The sequence below is a fragment of the Saccopteryx leptura genome, chromosome 5 (assembly GCF_036850995.1).
Source record: "Saccopteryx leptura isolate mSacLep1 chromosome 5, mSacLep1_pri_phased_curated, whole genome shotgun sequence".
Lineage (NCBI taxonomy): Eukaryota > Metazoa > Chordata > Mammalia > Chiroptera > Emballonuridae > Saccopteryx > Saccopteryx leptura.
The window spans coordinates 50,081,129-50,100,741 of record NC_089507.1 but is presented as its reverse complement, the minus strand read 5'-3'; the positions used below and the strand labels follow the sequence as shown (position 1 = coordinate 50,100,741).

Below are 19,613 nucleotides of genomic sequence, written 5' to 3'. Positions count from 1 at the left end.
TTTCACTCTTAGGTTAAGGTTAATACTCAAATGAAATGAAAATGGGATGCAAACAGATACTTGTACCTGAGTGTTAATAGTAGCATTATTCATAATACCCAAAAGGTAGAAACAAATGTCCATCAAGAATTGAGTGGATAGGCCCTGGCTGACTGGCTCAGTGGTAGAATGTCGTTCTGGTGTGTGAATGTCCTGGGTTTGATTCCTGGCTAAGGCACACAGGAGAAATGCCCATTTGCTTCTCCACCCTTCCCCTTCTCCTTTCTATCTCTCTGTCTCCTCCCCTTCCACAACCAAGGCTCCACTGGAGCAAAGTTGGCTCCAGCATCAGGCACTAGAATGGCTCTGGTTGCAATGGAGCAACACCCCAGATGGGCAGAGCATTGCCCCCTAGTGGGAATTCCGGGTGGATCTTGGTCAGGCGCATGTGGAAGTCTATCTGCCTCCTCACTTCTCACTTCAGAAAAATACCAAAACAAATTTTTTTTGAATAGATAAATAACATGGTATATATACAGTATAATATATATTATTCAGCCATAAAAAGTAATGAAGTTCTGACACATACCATAACATGGAAGATCCTTGAAAACATTATGCTAAGTGAATATACTTTTCAGGTATATCAGTTTAGTGGTATATATTTTCCTCTCATCACTGCTATAGCTGCATCACACAGATTTTGATGTGTTCTGTTCATTTTTATTTATTTTTATTTCTAAATATACTTTTTCTTTAACCATTCATTATTTGGGGGTGTGTTAATCCAAGTGTTCAGGGATTTTCCTCTTTTTTTCCTCTTACTGATTTCTAATCTTGATTTCTTTATGGCATAGCACACACTATGTGATTTTAATTTTTTTAAATGTCTGAACATTTATGACTTGGGATACTGTTTGTCTTTATGGATGTTTCATGGTTGCTTGAAAATCTATATTGTGTTATTGAGTGTGCTTGTTTATAAATGTCAATTATGTTGTTTTAGTATTTTTTATACATTTATGATGTATCATGGGATGTGGGACATGTATACTCTGTGACTTTCCAAGGTTAGATCATAAAAGGCTATAGGGCTTCTGCTTGGCTCCCTCATTTTCCTCTTAGGATATGACCCTGCCCTCCCCCTCTGCCCTTTTGGAACCCAGGCACCATGTTATGAAAAAGCCCAAATTAGCTTCTTCATAACATGACAGAAATAAACAGAAATAGTCCTTTAGCCTATAGCCAGCTTCAGATGTCGGTCATGTGACTAAGCAAGCTTTCAGATGATTCTAGGCCCCAGACTTCATGGAACAGAGACAAGCCATCTCTACTGTGCCCTGCCAAATTCCTGTCCCATAGAATCCATGAACATGTATAGATTTATTTAGCTCCTGAATAAATTAACTATCGATAAAATTGTGAGTTTTCTGTGTTTGAGGATTTCTGTTATTTCAACCATCAGAGCTTGAAACAAAGTACACATTTTAGTTCATTAATTTAATAAATTAAAACTTTTAAAGTATGTACTTATGTATTTTAATTACAGATATTTGATTATAAACTTAATGATCTGTGAGTCTCCTGAAAATTATTTTCAATGCAATTATTGATGAAATTTAAAAAGGTTCTAATACATACTTAAAAGGTTATAATTACATACTTAAAAATTTTAAATATCTTCACATAATTTTTTTCTAGTTCAAGCCCATGAAGTCCACCAGGAAACTTTGGCAACTGGAGTTGGTTCTAAAAATACACCTGACTCAAGAAAAATGTCAAGTGAAAAAGTAAAAGATCATCACAAGGAAGCTGATGAATTTTTATCTGTTGACTCACCTTCTGTTCTTTTGGATGCCAAAACATCTGTACCACAAAACACTGTTTCGTCTATTGGCCAAATGAGAAAGACCTATACTTTTGAAGATTCAGTAAATATGCTTTCTTCAAGTACAGAAATTTCTCATAAAACAAAAAAAAGGTGAGCATTTAAAATATAAATATTAATCCTACTATAAAGTTTTTAACCTTCTTTGTTAAAAAGTACATAATTTAATCTTTTGTGTATTTTATAGTAAGTACTGAGGAATATTAACATGTTATGATGAGAATATAACTTGTAACATATATTCAATATGTATTCAATTTATATCCAATAAGGAAAATCCTGAAAGTGTACTTCAGAGAAGCTGGGAGTAGCTTTTCTATTGTCTATGCTAAACATTTTTTTTTTTTCTGATAAAGGGTTTTCTATAACTTCCTAACAGAAATAATTTGTATTTCTTCTGTTATTTGTAATTACAAGGGTAGGTATGTTCAGGTCATTTCTAGGGCTGCAAAGGATAAGTATTATTAAAGGCGAGTTATGGTAAACTCATATCTATTTCTTGGGGCGTAACCTTTGGCCTTGAAGAAGCAAAGTAGATCATTCAATGTCTTTTGCTATTGGTTCCTCTGCAATGAGTGTCATTTCTGTCTAGGGTCTTATTTGATTTTTGGAGCTAACAGTTAAGTGCATTCTAAGATTTTGCTGTTTAAAGTTTGGTCTATGGCTAAGGATCAGGGCAATGGCATTATCAGGAAGCTTGTTAGTAATACAGTAAGTTCTCACTGAACGTCATCAATATGTTTGTTCTGTGACTTTAAGTAAAATGAAGTGTAACAAAATCAGTTTACCTAGGCTAATTGATATATACAGAAATTAAGTTCCTGTAGCTTCTTATCGACGTTATAATGAAATGATGCTGAGTGGAATGACATTGAGAATCTGCAGTACAGAATCTCAAACTCTGCCCTAGACCTACTGAGTCAGAATCTACATTTGAATAAGATTCTTCAAATGATTCAGATTCATATTAAATGTTTGAGACTAGTACTATAAGCTAGCTATACATTTCCTTGGTGTGTGGTGTTTTTTTAATTAACAAATACAAAACTTAATTTTTCTGAATGATTTGCCATGTATATTTTGTGTAAGAGATTACTAATCAGCATTTATAAATTTTAGGTTAAGTCTCTGGAAATTTTTATAAATAGTCTGTGTTGTTGTTGTCCCTGTAAGGGAGTTCAGCAAAACTCATAACAAACTGGGAGCATGCAGCTTGCCTTCTTTTTAACCTTTTAGGTTAGACTTTGAAGATAAAGATAATTTGAAGAAAGTAGAAATAGAGAATACGGTATCAAGTATAGAGGATGAAGTATCAGAACAAGAGAGAAAACCGACAGAAACATCTCAGAAAATAATACAAGATTCAGAATATGAAATTCAACCGCAAACTAAAAAGAGTTTTTCAACATTGTTTTTAGAAACTTTAAAAAGAAAAAATGAATGCAGGTGAGTTATTGAGAAACTGTCTTTTGAGGCATTTTTTTTCTTTTACATTCTATGAATAACAATATCTAAGGATTCTAAATGCTATTTTTAACTAGAAGTGAATCTTAATTGACACAGGTGTTAACTGAAATAATGCCTAAGAAGATTGTAGATTCTAACCAGTAAATCACCCTAAAACCATAATTTAATAGGCACTAAATTAGATATGTCAGAAAAAAAGTTTATTCAGCTTTCATTGCTTCAGCTCATCAACATTTTCTAGTTTGTATGCTGTCAAAGAGTGAAGGCAGTATTTAGAAATAGAATTATGTGGCGGTGTCTTTATTTCACTATTGAGAGTTTAAAATTTTTTGTTTTTTTTTCTTATTTGTGTTAATAAAAGGATAGTAGTAAGATAAATTTAAAATATTCCGATTACTGAAAAATATTCTACAGAATAGTAAAATTCTATTCAACAGAATAGTCATTCTACAACTTCAAAACAGTGATTCTTAACTGTGGCTGCTCATTAGCGTTAACTAGATATAATGGCAGCTATGGTGAGAACCACTGGTCTATGGAATAAACTTCTGATTTGTCAGCTGGTATTTAAGGTCTTGACTTTCCCTAGTTAACTCTATCTGCCAACTGGTCATACATATTTGCAGTTGTCCCCTTGTCATATGCCAGTTTCCTTTTTGTTTTTTTATTAAGGTTCATGCTAGGCCTTCAATTTTTTTTTCCAAGTTCCAGTTTCCAGTGTTTTTAAAATAGTTTCATGTCCTTTGCCTTACAGTTTAGCTATTTTGTGTTTTTCTTTCTTAGTAGAGTTTGTTTTGTATTTTCTGTGATACCTATCAGAATGCTAGTGAATGTGTTAGGAAGGTTTTATAAAAATATACTGAATGAACGCATGAATGAAATCCCTCTTTGATTTAGTCTCTGTTCTATAAAGGAGATCTTGATATCTTTTTCTCTTTCTCTGGAATCTTTTACCTTATTTATAGATGTTGTCCCCATCTTATGACACAAATATGTTATACTTATAGGCTAATTAATTACATCTATATCCAAAAAATAATTAAGTATTTTTAATGTTCTTTTAATGAACTAGTAAGTTAATTTTATGCTTAATTCCTATAGTCAAATGTAAGCACTATTCCTTGTACTTTTTTTTTTTTACAGGGATAGAGAGAGGGATAGATAGGGACAGACAGACAGGAACGGAGAGAGATGAGAAGCATCAATCGTCAGTTTTTCGTTGCGACACCTTAGTTGTCCATTGATTGCTTTCTTATATGTGCCTTGACCATGGGCCTTCAGCAGACCGAGTAACCCCTTGCTCGAGCCAGCAACCTTGGGTCCAAGCTGGTGATCTTTTGCTCAAGCCAGATGAGCCTGCGCTCAAGCTGGTGACCTTGGGGTCTCGAACCTGGGTCCTTCTGCATCCCAGTCTGACGGTGTTCCTTGTACTTTCTTGTGTCATTGCTTTTGTTTATGCTCTTCTTGCTGATGGTTCTTGCATCTCCTCATGACCATCTCTTATCCATCTTTCAAGATCCAGCTCAAATGCCACATAGTCTTTCTTGGTTTTTCCACCTAGCCGGAAATCATCTTTCTCTATTCTGCACCTTAAAAGTGTTGTCTTAGTCCACTTAGGCTGCTGTAACAGACTGCCATTGACTGTGGCTTTTGAATAACAGAGATTTATTTCTCAGGCCTGGAGGCGGAGAAGTCCAAGATCAAGGTGCTCGAGTAGATTCAATGTCTAGTAAGGTTTGCTCCCTGGTTCATAGATGGCTGCCTTGTTGCTATAACCTCACATGGTAGAAGGTGGCAAAGGGTCTTTCTAGGACTTCTTTTACAAGGGTGCCAGTTCCATTCATGATCACTCCACCCTGATGACCCAATCAATTGCTAAAGGCCCTATGTCAAATACAATCACAGTGGGATTAGTTTTTAATTTATGAATTTTGGAGGGATACAATCCTTTAAATAATTTTTCTCTTCTCTGGAAAGCTTTCCCAACTAATTGGAATGGATGCTGTTTAATCCCAATGCACTTCCAGTACTTTTCTAGCTAAACCTTATTTATTTATTTAATTTTTAAATTTATTTTTTTCTTCTTTTTTCAAGTGAGAGGAGGGGAGACAGAGAGCAGACTTCTGCATGCTCCCCAACCGAGTTCCACCTGGCAACCCCTGTCTGGGGCCAATACTTTGCCCATCTGGGGCCATGCTTGGAACTGAGCTATTTTTAGCACCTAAGGCCGAGGCTCCACGGAGCCATCCTCAGCAACCAGGTCTGATGCGCTCGAACCAATTGATCCATGGTTGCAGGAGAAGAAGAGAGAGAGAGATAGAGAAGGGGGAGGAGTGTGTAAGCAGATGGTCACTTCTATTTGCCCTAACTGGAAATTGAACTCAAGACATCCACATGCCGGGCCAACACTCTACCACTGAGCCAACTGGCCAGGGCCTCCATTTATTTCTATACCATGATTATAGTATTGAAATATACATGAAAATATATGTGAATTATTCATACTTGGAATGAATTTTTATATAATACAATTTATTATACTTGAAGGTGTCTCAGATAATCTTGTTTGGGATGTTGCAGTATTATGATTTATAAGAAATAAATATTTGGTCATTCAGATGACTAAAATATATTTCTTATATATATGGTCCTTTGCCACAATTTCTGGTTCACTACTCCCAGAACTCTTAGAATTTCCTTCTGTTGTAAGAATGGTATCTTTTGTGATGTTATTGAGGCAACTTGGAAAGAATTTGTAAGAATGGGGTCTAGTTGTCAATGGAGTGTAGTTAGTGCTGACATTTTCAGCCCTATTCCAGACCTCCAGGGAGGGCAGAGAGGCTGGGGGTCATCTGTCTCACCAGTGACCAGTGATTTAATCAGTCATGACTGTGTAAGGAAGCCTCCATTAAAAATCCAAGATAATGGCGTTCTGAACGAGAGCTTTCTGGTCGGTGAACACTAGAAATGCAATGAGCCTGGAGTGCTTTCCCACATACCTCGCCCTGTGCAACTCTTCCATCTGGCTGTTCCTCAGTTAATCCTTTTAAAATAAACTAGTGATCTATTACCATGTTTTTCTGAGTTCTGTGAGCTGTTCTAGCAAAATAAACCCAAGTAGGGAGTTGTGGGAACCTCTCAGTTGGTCAGAAGTACAGGTAACAATCGAATTGTGATCAGCATTCTAACTTGGAGGGGGTTGTTGAGAACCTCCAGTCTATAGTTCTTCAGTCAGAAGCACAGGTGGTATGGGCTTGTGGCTGGCATCTGATGTTTGTGTGTGGGGGGACAGTCTTGTAATACTGAATGAACCCTTTAACCTGTGGCATCTGACGGCATCTGACATGGTCTCTGAGTAGATAGTGTGAGAATTGAGTTGAATTCTCAGATAAGCTACTGTTTGAGAATTGTTTGTTGGAATTGTGTTGGGTCTGGAAACCCAATTTAGATGAGAAGAAATCTAAAGAGACATCAATACAAATATATAATTTAATATAGCATTATATGTAATAATGGCATGCGTTTTTGGATTATTGATAAATCTGAGGCTATATTTATACATCTCTGGGTTGCAACTTTTTAGTAAATGTACAATGGGTAGGGGCATCAAATTAGTTGACATCTAGGCTTTCTTCCAATTCTAAATTTCTGTGATTTCATTAGTGTTATAAATGATTGTGATCAGAATATAGAAATATAAAAGGAGGGAAGGCTTTTTAAGGTAAGGGAAAATTGAGACATGTAAACTGCTGTTTAAAAGATACATAGATTTTATTAATAGATTATATTTTTCACTAAGCAAAGGTAAAAACTTGATTTTTTTGAGCTGTGACTTATTGTAGCATCTTTTTTTAGTCCTGTTATTAGGCATATAGCAACTGTTCCACCTCAGTCATCTCCTGCAAGTAATGGGAATTTAGAGGATGAATTTATAATTGATGAATCAGATAGTTTTGCCAGTGAGTCTTGGATTACTATACCTAGAAAGGCTGTACCTAGGAAACAACGGAAACAACGCACAGTATCCCCTGCTGAGAGCACTCCAGCCCTTCAAAGTCAGACGTCCAGAGAATGTCACAACGAAGCACCTACAACTTTGACAGATGACAAACATTCTGGGAAAGCTCACCAAGTAGAGAAATCTCAGCCCTCTGAACAAAGAAAATGGGGTAAGAACTGTGCTTTGACAGATGAAATGGAAAATAATTGTAGATCTACAAAACATGAAAGGTATTCTAAGAATGCAGAAACATCATCTGGAAGCAAAAGGACTATAAAACCAAAACGGAAAAGAAAATTTAAGGCCAACGTAGTTGACGAGCAGGTTGATACGGAGCAAGCTCAAGATAAAAATATAAATATGTCACATATTACCCAAGACAAGCCACAAAGAAATTCAGCCAGAAGTATGAAAGCATGTAAAGAGAAGAGGAACGTTCATACTTCCAAAAAACAGGTGCTACCTGTGGGTAAGTGTTTATCTTACATATAACTAGAAATATTATTTTACTACTATGTTTTTGTAATATTCCTGTTTAGCTTCTGGAAATAGGCAAAGTAAACCTAAATCTACAAAAAGCCTTAAAAGCCTATAGGTTCGTTTGTAGAATTTCTTTATTTTACATGTAATTCAATTCCAACTCACTTTATTTTTGTGTAACTTCTAATATGGCAAGTACATATAAAGGGAAAGTGAGAGGGAAAGGCTAGTAAACCAGGTAATTATAACAACAGATAAGACAGCATCATATATTCTTGAGGTTATTTAAATATAAATCAAGGGGAAAAATCAGGGTGATATGGGACTGTTTCTTATAGGATAAAAATCTGTACTCTTTTATTATTTACTCATTTTTCTAACAGCCATTAAATGCCAAACAAGGTAATAAACACTGAAATAACAAAGATTACTAAGACACAGCCTTTATTTATTTATTTATTTATTTATTTTTTTTTTTAAAATAAATTTTTATTAATGGTAATGGGATGACATTAATAAATCAGGGTACATATATTCAAAGAAAACATGTCTAGGTTACCTTGTCATTAAATTATGTTGCATACCCCTCGCCCAAAGTCAGATTGTCCTTCGCCACCCTCTATCTAGTTCTCTGTGCCCCTCCCCCTCCCCCTAACTCTCCCCCTGTCCTCCCTCCCCCCACCCCTGGTAACCACCACACACTTGTCCATGTCTCTTAGTCTCATTTTTATGTTCCACCAATGTATGGAATCATGTAGTTCTTGTTTTTTTCTGATTTACTTATTTCACTCCTTATAATGTTATCAAGATCCCACCATTTTGCTGTAAATGATCTGATGTCATCATTTCTTATGGCTGAGTAGTATTCCATAGTGTATATGTGCCACATCTTCTTTATCCAGTCTTCTATTGAAGGGCTTTTTGGTTGTTTCCATGTCTTGGCCACTGTGAACAGTGCTGCAATGAACATGGGGCTACATGAAGACACAGCTTTTACCTTTAAAAAAGATCAGTCTGGTGAGGTCTAGAGACCAGCAGATATACATACGTTCACAGGATTATAATGGAAACAGAATAAGTAGCTAATAAATATCTCAATAGATCTTTTTATCTTGGGTCACTATATTATTTGTCATCCAATTTGGGATACTTGAACATGAGAGAAAATGTTAAGGACAGTAAGCATAAACTGGGATTGTCCCAAGCAAACCTGGAATATGGCCTTCTATCATTATTGTATAGTGATTGAGGTTTGTAATCATGACACTCTTATGAAGAAGAGATCAATGTATGTTCTTTGTACCACTTTTTAAGTAATAGGGAGAAAATGTAGTTATTCTTTTTTTAAAAATTCATTTTTATATAGAGAGAGAGTAAGAGAGAGAAAGGGAGAGAGAAGAGGGGAGGAACAGGAAGTATCAACTCCCATATGTACCTTGACCGGGCAAGCCCAGGGTTTCAAACTGGCGACCTCAGTATTCCAGATTGATGCTTTATCCACTATGCCACCATAGGTCAAGCAAAAATGTAGTTATTCTTATAGAAAGAATTTTCTTCAGAATAGTTAGTGGAATAGAAAACACTTATTAAAAGTATTAGACATTTTATATATATGTAATATAATTTAACCTTTCTTGACAATCTTATAAGGTAGGAGATAACTCTCAAGGTTAAAATATACTGGGTCAGCACCTGTGGTGGCACATTGGATAAAGTGTTGACTTGGAATGCTGAGGTTGCTGATTCAATATCCCAGGCTTGCCTGGTCAAGGCACACAGGAGAAGCAACTGCTATGAGTTGATGCTTCCGGTTCCTACTCCCACCCACTTCTCTACCTCTTTCCTCTCTCTGAAAAAAAAAAAAAATATTGGCCCAGGATCTGTTCCATTCTATAGCTCATTTTCCAACTCTATCAAGAAGTTTTAAAATAAGTGAACATTTTTTTGATGCTTAAATTGGATAAGCTATTAGCCAACTGGAAAACTCTTCTTGTCCAGAGTTGTATATGTGCCTGAAGGTTCTAGATGACTATATTATATTGCTAATTTAGAGGGGAGAAAGATCCTATTAAAGCATAATTACTCATTATTTTACCTTTCTTTTAATATATTCTGTAACACACTTTATGTCACCAGAGAAAAATAGTCAGATTTCAATTTTGTCTGTGTGTGCCTTTTGAGTATTTGAAAAATTCTACTTAAAAGAGAGGGGGCCCTGGCTGGTTGGCTCAGCAGTAGTGGGCCCAGTGTGTGATGTCCCGGGTTTGATTTCCAGCCAGGGCACACAGGAGAAGTGCTCATTTGCTTCTCCACCTTTCCCCCTCTCCTTTCTCTCTATTTCTCTCTTCCTCTCCCGCAGCCAAGGTTCCACTGGAGCAAAGTTGGCCCGGGCACTGAGGATGGCTCCATAGCCTCTGCCTCAGGTGCTAGAATGGCTCCGGTTGCAACAGAGCAGGAGCCCAGATGAGCAGAGCATAGCCCCCTAGAGGGCACGCTGGGTGGATCCCGGTCATGTGCATGCGGGGTCTCTCTCTGCCTCCCTGCTTCTTCTCACTTCAGTAAAATACACACACACACACACACACACACACACACACACACACACAAAAGGAGAAAAAAGAAACCTTTTCTCTTTTGTGAACCTCTTTTGTAAACGTTAGATATATGCCATATTTTTATGGGAATTGTTTTAATTTTTTCTTTCTTCTGTTTCTAAATAGTTCGCCATATCAAGAAAATACAATATAAAGAATCTGACTACAGTAAGCGTGATAGTTACAAGAAAGTTTTTTTCTTACAAGTCCCTTGAGTAGAATATGAATTGACAAAATTTGAAGCCACAAAATTTTGATTTATCCATTATTTCTTAGGAAAAAACATCAAGAAAGTATAGTGGAAAGATAGTCTCTTTAATTATAAATGTTAAACATTAATCACATATCTGCTGTATTATACACAGTGGTTATTATTATTATTTTTGTGGCAGAGGCAGAGAGAGTCAGAGAGAGGGACAGATAAGGACAGACAGACAGGAAGGAAGAGAGATGAGAAACATCAATTCTTCGTTGCAGTTCCTTAGTTGTTCATTGATTGATTTCTCACATGTGCCTAGACCGGGGCTACAGCAGACCGAGTGACCCCTTGCTCGAGCCAGCGACCTTGGGCTCAAGCTGGTGAGCCTTGCTCAAACCCAGTGAGCCCATGCTCAAGCTGGCAACCTCAGGGTCTTGAACCTGGGTCCTCCGCGTCCCAGTCCAATGCTCTATCCACTGCACCACTGCCTGGTCCCGGCGGTTATTATTATTATTATTATTATTATTATTATTATTTTTGTGACAGAGATAGAGAGAGGGACAAAGAGGAAGGGAGAGATATCAGAAGCATCATTTCTTTTTGTTGCTGTACCTTAGTTGTTCATTGATTGCTTTCTCATATGTGCCTTGACCAGGGAGCTACAGTAGACTAAGTGACCCCTTGCTCAAGCCAGCAACCTTAGATTCGAGCTGGTGAGCCTTGCTCAGACCAGATGAGCCTACGCTCAAGCTGGCAACCTTGGGTTTTGAACCTGGTTCCTCCGTGTCCCAGTCCAATGCTCTATCCACTGCACCACTGCCTGGTCAGGCTATGGATACTGATTTTTACATATATTAAATTCCTTTCTATCTAGATTGGTTAGGGAATACGTTTGATTAATTATCATACCAGTATATTAATTTTTTATTGCTGTTATAACAGTTTACATATTTAGTAGTAAAAAAAAACATCACATTTATCTTATAGTTCTGAGGGTCAGAAATCTGAAATAGATCTTACTGGGCTAAAATCAAGGTATTAACATGGTAGCATTCCTTTTGGGTGATTTTAGGAGAGACTGCCTTTTCCAGACTCTTGAAGTCACTTGTATTCCTTGAATCTTGGCTCCTCTTGCATCTTCAAAGCCAGTAATACCAACTCACATTTTGATTTTCTGCAGAGCTTCTTCCATCATATTTTTCTCACTGACCACTACTTTTAAGGACACATGTAATAAAACTAATTAATTTAGATAATTCAGTATAATCTCCCTATTTTCATGTTTATAACCTTAATCACATTTGCAAAGACTCTTGCCATATAAGGTAGCATTTTCACAGATTTTTGTGGATTAGGGTGAGTACATCTTTGGGAGACCATTATTTTACCAACCATATCAGTTTTCAAAGACTGGAGAGTATGAAGATAATTTAATTCTAAAGTTATTTTTACTCTAGAGATAATTTGTCTTTAATTCAAAAGCCACTTGATAAACTTGTAATGCCTAAAGTGATGACTTGGGTTGAACTAGTTGACTTTTCCATTTATGATATCTCATAGGCTTCTCAAACTGAATATTAGAAACTAAATTTCTCTAGACTTGCTTCTCCTCTAGTTTTCCTATCTTCATAAATAGAGCCTTAATTAATTTAATACTGCTCAAGAAAGAAACCAAATCATCTGTAACTTTTTCCTTTACCTAGCACATTATATAAAGTCAATAAGTCTTTGATTTCCTCCTAAATTGTTTTCAGATCTGTTACTTCTCTCTATTCTTCCTGCTACTCCCCTTAGCCAACCTAGAGTCATTTGTTTCCAGATTGTTTTAGCAGTTTATATGCTACCCTCTGGCTTCTCTCTTCCTTTTCAAATTCATTTCCTAGGTTGCTTTATACTGAATTTCTTCCAGTCTTGCAAACAGACCGTTTTCTCAGCTTTGGTGGGTTTTTGTTGTATTTTTCCGAAGTGAGAAGGTGGGGAGACAGACAGACAGACAGACTCCCACATGGGCCGACAGGGATCCACCCAGCATGCCCTCCAGGGGGTGATGCTTGGCCCCTCTGGGGCATTACTCCTTTGCAATTGGAGCCATGGAGGCCATGGAGCCATCCTCAGCACCGGGCCAACTTTGCTCCAGTGGAGACTTGGCTGCTGGAGGGGAAGAGAGAGATAGAGAGGAAAGAGAGGGGGAGGGGTGGAGAAGCAGATGGGCGCTTCTTCTGTGTGCCCTGTTCAGGAATCGAACCCGAGACTTCCACACACTTGGCTGACGCTCTACCGCTGAGCCAACTGGCCAGGGCACTGTGGGTGTTTTAATATGCTGTTCTTTTTGCTTATAAAATTTTTCCTAAATGTACACTGTTCTCTACCAGGCTTTGTTTTCAGTTTAAATATCAACACTTAATTATTACTCTACCCTGATATATTCCTACATGTACTCCAAGAGCACCCTTTTTATTTTATTAAACATAATTAGTTGCTGAGTTTCTGTAATTTTCTCTGGAGTCTAGACGGAAAGTTCCACGAAGAATAGGGAATATATCTGTCCCATTTCTAAAATATCCCCCAGATCTTATAGTGGTTATCATGTCTAGGGTCACTAGAATACATTGTCATTAGTGGGAGAAGTAATACTCTATTTTGGGTGAGTAATTTTGCTGTGTTTATTAAAATATGGCCACCTTCAGAACTACTTTTTTACATGTATATAAATATGTAAAATTTTCTACACTAGTAAAATTTTATCACAAGTCACCTCTTTTTCTAGCTATTGCCCTACTTATCACATGTCTCCTCAGTTCTAAGTTAACTCTGTTCACATTGCCAACTATTTATATACAGTATATAGCTCATACTTGATAGCACTTTGGCCAATTTCATTGCCTAGTGAAACAAAGGCTACAATCTGAATTCATTTTTTCATGGCCCGTTTATTGAGAGATTGTGTGCCAAACACTGCACATGCAGTAGATAGTAAGGGTGACTAAGATGCAGTTTTCATTCTAGCCTAATTAAATACTAGTTAATTTCTTTCTCTCCCTCCCATCCATCTTTTCTTTTTTTTTAATAGAGAGTGGAATGGAGAGGGAGAGAGAGAGAAAGGTAGAGAGGGAGAGAAGCATCAGCACTGATTGCTTCTCATGCGTGCCCTAACCCCTGGAACCTACGACCTCAGGGTTGAGCTGGCACTCTCAGGATCAAGCCTTGATGGGGCTTGAACTGGCGCCCTCGGAATCGAGCTGCCAACCTCAGGATCGAACCAGTGACCTCAGTGCTCTGTCTACTACACCACTGGCCAGGGATCTAGCTAATTTCTGATACTGTAATATTCTGGTTTTCATTATTTCTTAGTTTGATATCCTTCCATGTCTTTATTGATTACTTTTCCTCATTTCACCTATACATTTTTGTTGCTCTCTCCATAATCCCTATGTTTAATAGTTTGTCCTTTGAACTTCCTTTGTATCCAAAACCTGAGAAAAGTATCCCCTTGCATTAGATTTCATCTCTGTTTGACTTATTTTCCCCAAATTTACCTTTTCAGTGAAAGCTCTGGTCTTCTAGTTTCAGATTTCTACTCCAATTGTGTTCTCCTTTTTGTTTTACTCTTATGTAATTTAATAGCAAATTATGTGGTTATATATAATGCCTGCTCTATTGGTCTTACATACCTTTATGCAGTTTACTCTATGTATTTTTTTAGTTAATAAGATTTAATTCTTTCTTTGGATTCCATAGTAATCTTTGTATCAGATGCTTGATAAATGCTGGTTTCTTAATTTACTTGATGGTCAAGAAAATTTTTCATTTTGTCTACTAACATCAAGTGTTTTAAACCTGTTTCCAAAAAAATGAAGTTCTTTGTTGTTAAACTCATTTTGGTGGTTTGCCCATCTCAGCTGCAATATTTATATTAAATTATCCTGTATTTCCCTGCTTTTCCCTTCTTCTTGGTTGTTAGTCACAAAAATAAAACTAGAATTTATCTGCCCCTTTTGTTAGAATTTTAATCCATTTGCCTTGTAGTAAAATGAAATTGATATTGATCCCAAATCTTTTTAGTTATCTACTTAGTTTGCCATATTTATTGTTTCTTTTCATTCTGTTTTCTCTTTTTAAATTCAGTCTTTATATAGGAAAGAGCTCTTCATTGCAAATTCACTTTAAGTATCTTTTTCAAAAAAAATTAGATCGACAGAAATCATGAATTATTTCAAAACACAAAAGCAATAGTTACTTTTTTTTACTTGGGACATTGGTAAATATAAATAGTTGGAAGGAATCTTCTCTTTTTCTTATCAGAATGTACTTATTTTTTTGGTTCAGGAGTACATGTTATCAAGTAATCTGAAAAGTTTGCATTTAACTGTTAGAGGTCTTATTGAAAACATGTAACTTGAAAAAATACAAATGAAAAGAAGCTCACAGGACAAATTTAAGATGTTTCTATAACTGAGAGGTATTTAAAATAATCTGTTATGGTTTTCTGAAAACACTTTGGTTTCTTAGCATATAAATTATTTTTATGGTTTCCTTTAATTTAGGAAGTAAGAAAAGTAGCACCAATGTTCCTCATACAAGAAATCAGGCAAAAAGAGAGAGTAGAAAGGAAGATTTTTCAAGTAGATCCAAGAACACTCTTGAACCTCAAGAAGTGACTGTGACTGTCCTGAAAAGTCACAGAATTTCCAGGTGTCCATCTGATTGGTGGGTGGTAAAATCAGAACAAAGTAAGTATTTTTATTTAAATTATGTTCATTGGGAGCTCCCCAAAAATTATTCTGTAAAAGGTTTTATGTTGATTTATATATACTCTCATTCTCCAGAGACAAGTCTATAGACAAAATTAAATTGGGTCATCAATGGAAATATTAAATCAGTTATAAAGATATTCATTGAGGTTCTATCTTGTACAGTATTCTGGATATAGGGATACAGCTATGGAAGAACAAAACAAAAAAGGGAAACCTTGTTTTCTGTGGACTTACATTCTAGTGGGGTAAGACTAACAGTATAGATATATTATATAATTCATAAAGTGATAGGGTAATAGAAATAAAGCAGATAGAGAGATAAAGGATAGAGATGGGAAATAGACGGCAGATGGTGGATAAGAGGATATAGCAGAATTCTCTTATCAGGTAGTGATAAGAGTCCACTGTGATCTTTCAGAGTACCTCTATGAAAAAAGTGAGGGAGGAAGCCACAAAGTAATTTGATGTGAAGCCACATCATTCCAGACCAAGGGAACAGTATTTGTAAAGGTGCTAATGGGCATGCATGTTTGAGAAATATCAAGAAGGGCCAGTGTGGCTGAAGAAAAGTAAGCCAGGGGAAATGAAGTCAGAGGAGAGGCAGGCTCCGATAAATTTTAGATGAAGTGTATTGGCAAATGAGAAACTTAGAATGGGAAGTATAAAGAGGCACTTGGTTTCAGGGTTGTATAAGTTCAGGGTAGGTATTTGCATAACTGAGAGTGAGCACGTTTTAAAATTTGCCACCCTAATTCCTAGTTACAGGGTTTTTTCCTTTTCTAATTTTTTTAGAGAGAAATACAGGGACAGAGCGACAGAGAGAGGGACCGACAGACAGGAAGGGAGAGAGACGAGAAGCATCAATTCTTTGTTGAGACACCTTGGTTGTTTTTTGATTGCTTTCTCATATGTGCCTTCACTGGGGGGCTCCAGCACAGCGAGGGACGCCTTGCTCAATTCAGCAACCTTGGGCTCAAGCCAGCGACCTTGGGCTCAAGCCAGCGACCTTTGGGCTCAAACCAGTGACCATGGGGTCATGTCTATGATCCCATGCTCAAGCTGGTGAGCCCACGCTCAAGCTGGCAACCTCAGGGATTTGGAACTGGGTGGGCCCTCTGTGTCCCAGTCTGACGCTCTGTCCACTGTGCCACTGCCTGGTCAAGCACAGGTTTTTTCCTTATAATGAGTACTTTTAACATCTGTCTGGTAATCATATCACAGTATACACATATATCAAATTGTTATGCTGTGTACCTTAAACTTATACAATGTTATATATCAATTATATCTCAAACTGGAGGGAAAATAACTTTTTTCTACCCTAGGTTACTCTTATTTCACCACAGTCATACCCTTGGTGTTAGGCATTGGGAATGTGAAGATAGGTAAATGACTAATCTTGATATCAAGGAATTTTCTATCTGCTGGAGAGACAAGTAAACAGTCAGATGTACGATAAACATTGTCAGAGGACTGAGAGAGAGTTTACCTAATTTAGGCTTGGAAATTAGGCAAATCTTCCTGAAGGATGAATTAGGAGTCAGCTAAGTGATTGGGTGAGGCGAGGAGAACGGATGGAATGTTTCAAGCAGAAGTAGTGTGTACAGAGATTGGAAGCTGAGAGCTTGACTGTCTAAAAATTATTTTATCAGAATTATCTAGAGGGGCCCCACTCTGAGAATTTCTGATGTAGTAGGTCTGAGGGGATGCCTAAGATTGCATTTCAAACACATTCCAGGAAGATGCTAATACTGGGTTTAGAATCACCCTTTAAGAACCAGTGCATAATGCCAATGGTTTAACATTGCTGGCTTTTATTTGTTTGGAGGGAGTATTGAGAGTTGTGGTTAATGAAATAAGCACTCTAGATGTAGAAATAAGTTAGTATGGGAAGTTTTTGGACTTAATTCTTGAGCTATAGATAATCACTAAATGATTTTAAGCAGAGTTGTAGTGTTCCAACTTGTGTTTTTCAAGGATGTTTTGAAGCAGTGTGAAGAGTGGATTGAAGAAGAGCAAGGCCAGATGAAGGAAGATTAGTTAAGAGGTATTTTAATAATACAGATAAGAAACAAGGTTACCTGTAAGTGATGGCCAAGAAGCAGATTTGAGAGGCATTAAGAAGGGAGAACTGAGGTTTAGGGCTCGTTGTGAATAGGGACAAGAGTCTTGGATGACTTGGATTCCTGGTTAGGTATCTGGGTAGATAGTTGCCTTGGGGCAAATTTTGGGGAGAGGGGTAGGTGAAGATATCAACATGTAGATAGTAATTAAGGTTATGGGTACATAGGCCCCTCAAAGAAAGTAGATGTGAGAAGATGAAGCTGGAACCTTGGGGAATAGTAGGATCTTAAAGATGTCTAGAAGAGCAGTGGGCAGAACCAGAGAGGGTGGATTTATAAGCTTGTGATAAATTTAAAGAGTTTCATACTTGTATCAAAAAATGGAAGAGCAGCAAGAATTTAATTTGAAAACAATTGTAGTCTACAAATTGGTGTGTGTGTATATGTGTTTATATGTAAATATAAGTAATGTTAGTATTTCAGTGAGCAAGATCATCTGGATAAATGTTATGTTAACTTTAACTTATTGATTTTTTTAGGTTCTTTTAATAGCGATTCTTCAGTAAGAAATGTGTTGTCAGTGCGTCACAGCAATAGGCGAAAACCTGCTGAAAAAACAAATCAATCATCTAAGAATATTGGGAAAAAAACTGTTCCATTTAAAGGGCGGAAGAGAGCTAATCCAGGCCGCTCAAGAGCACAGAAGATTTTAAATACAAAGGATTCTAGAGGAATTACTGACCATGATGAAGTTTCTGGTTCTCCCCAGAATGAGTCTTTGGAGTATGATGAGGCAGACATGGTTCAGAAGGAAAATCTTGATCATTCTGGGTAATGTCTGTTATGTTTACATATAGTTATTTTCGTTGTTTAGCATTTGATAGTTTGTCTGTGTTTGATCATTTGCAGAAAGGCTGTTTAGTATAAAGGGCTCTTCAGCCTGACAGACCTGGTAGCCGGGCTCTGCCATTAGCTGGGAGACACCTCAGGCAAAGTAGTAATCTGAACTTTTTTTGCTCATACTAAAATGGGGAGTAATATATGATACATGGGAGATGAGTGATAATTTCAATAGTATTATTGAAATAGTATTATTATTCAATAGTAGTATTGTTGCCTGAACATTGCTTCCTTTTTTTTTTTTAAATTATTTTGGGAAAAACACATAACATAAAATTTACCATCTTAATCATTTATAAGTATACAGTTTGATTTGCTTCCTTTCAAGTGATGTTAATGTGATTTTCATAATTAGGAATACATCATAATATTTCCCTTCCTAAGATGACAATAGTTAACATATTTTGAGTTCTTATCATGTGCCAAGTACTTGCTAGGTGCTTTCAATAAATTCTCTTTAGTCCTAACAATCTAGAAAGTTAGTATTGTTCTTATACATTTTTGCTTATGGTATAGCATTCTTTCATTCATTCAACAAATAATATGTACTATGTATGAGAAACTACAAGATGTTGTGGATGTACTGAAATAAATGATAGAGTGCCCTAAGATATATTAGCGTATATTGTTATGGTGCAAAAGAAATCCCAAACACATTCTTTTTTTTTTTTATATTCAGGTGTTCTTTTTTTTTTTAAATTTTATTTTTTTAATGGGGTGACATCAATAAATCAGGATACATATATTCAAAGATAACAAGTCCAGGTTATCTTGTCGTTCAATTATGTTGCATACCCACCACCCAAAGTCAGATTGTCCTCTGTCACCTTCTATCTTGTTTTCTTTGTGCCCCTCCCCCTCCCCCTTTCCCTCTCCCATTCCCCCCTCCCCCCCGTAACCACCACACTCTTTTAAATGTCTCTTAGTTTCACTATTATGTCCCACCTACGTATGGAATAATACAGTTCCTGTTTTTTTCTGATTTACTTATTTCGCTTCGTATCATGTTATCAAGATCCCACCATTTTGCTGTAAATGTTCCGATGTCATCATTTCTTACGGCTGAGTAGTATTCCATAGTGTATATGTGCCACATCTTCTTTATCCAGTCATCTATTGACGGGATTTTTGGTTGTTTCCATGTCCTGGCCACTGTGAACAATGCTGCAATAAACATGGGGCTACATGTGTCTTTACGTATCAATGTTTCTGAGTTTTTGGGGTATATACCCAGTAGAGGGATGGCTGGGTCATAAGGTAGTTCTATTTTCAGTTTTTTGAGGAACCAC

The 19,613-nt window shown here is 36.7% G+C and overlaps 1 protein-coding gene across 1 annotated transcript in view; it reads left to right on the top strand.

Annotated features, from left to right (window-relative positions):
• CENPC (centromere protein C) overlaps positions 1-19,613 on the top strand; it is a 70,161-nt gene that overhangs the window by 18,479 nt on the left and 32,069 nt on the right. Inside the window, exons 6-10 of the mRNA XM_066387789.1 lie at positions 1,681-1,960; positions 3,104-3,313; positions 7,190-7,803; positions 15,152-15,337; positions 17,964-18,255. Coding sequence (XP_066243886.1) covers positions 1,681-1,960; positions 3,104-3,313; positions 7,190-7,803; positions 15,152-15,337; positions 17,964-18,255 — 1,582 coding nt within the window. The remainder of the gene's footprint in view (positions 1-1,680; positions 1,961-3,103; positions 3,314-7,189; positions 7,804-15,151; positions 15,338-17,963; positions 18,256-19,613) is intronic.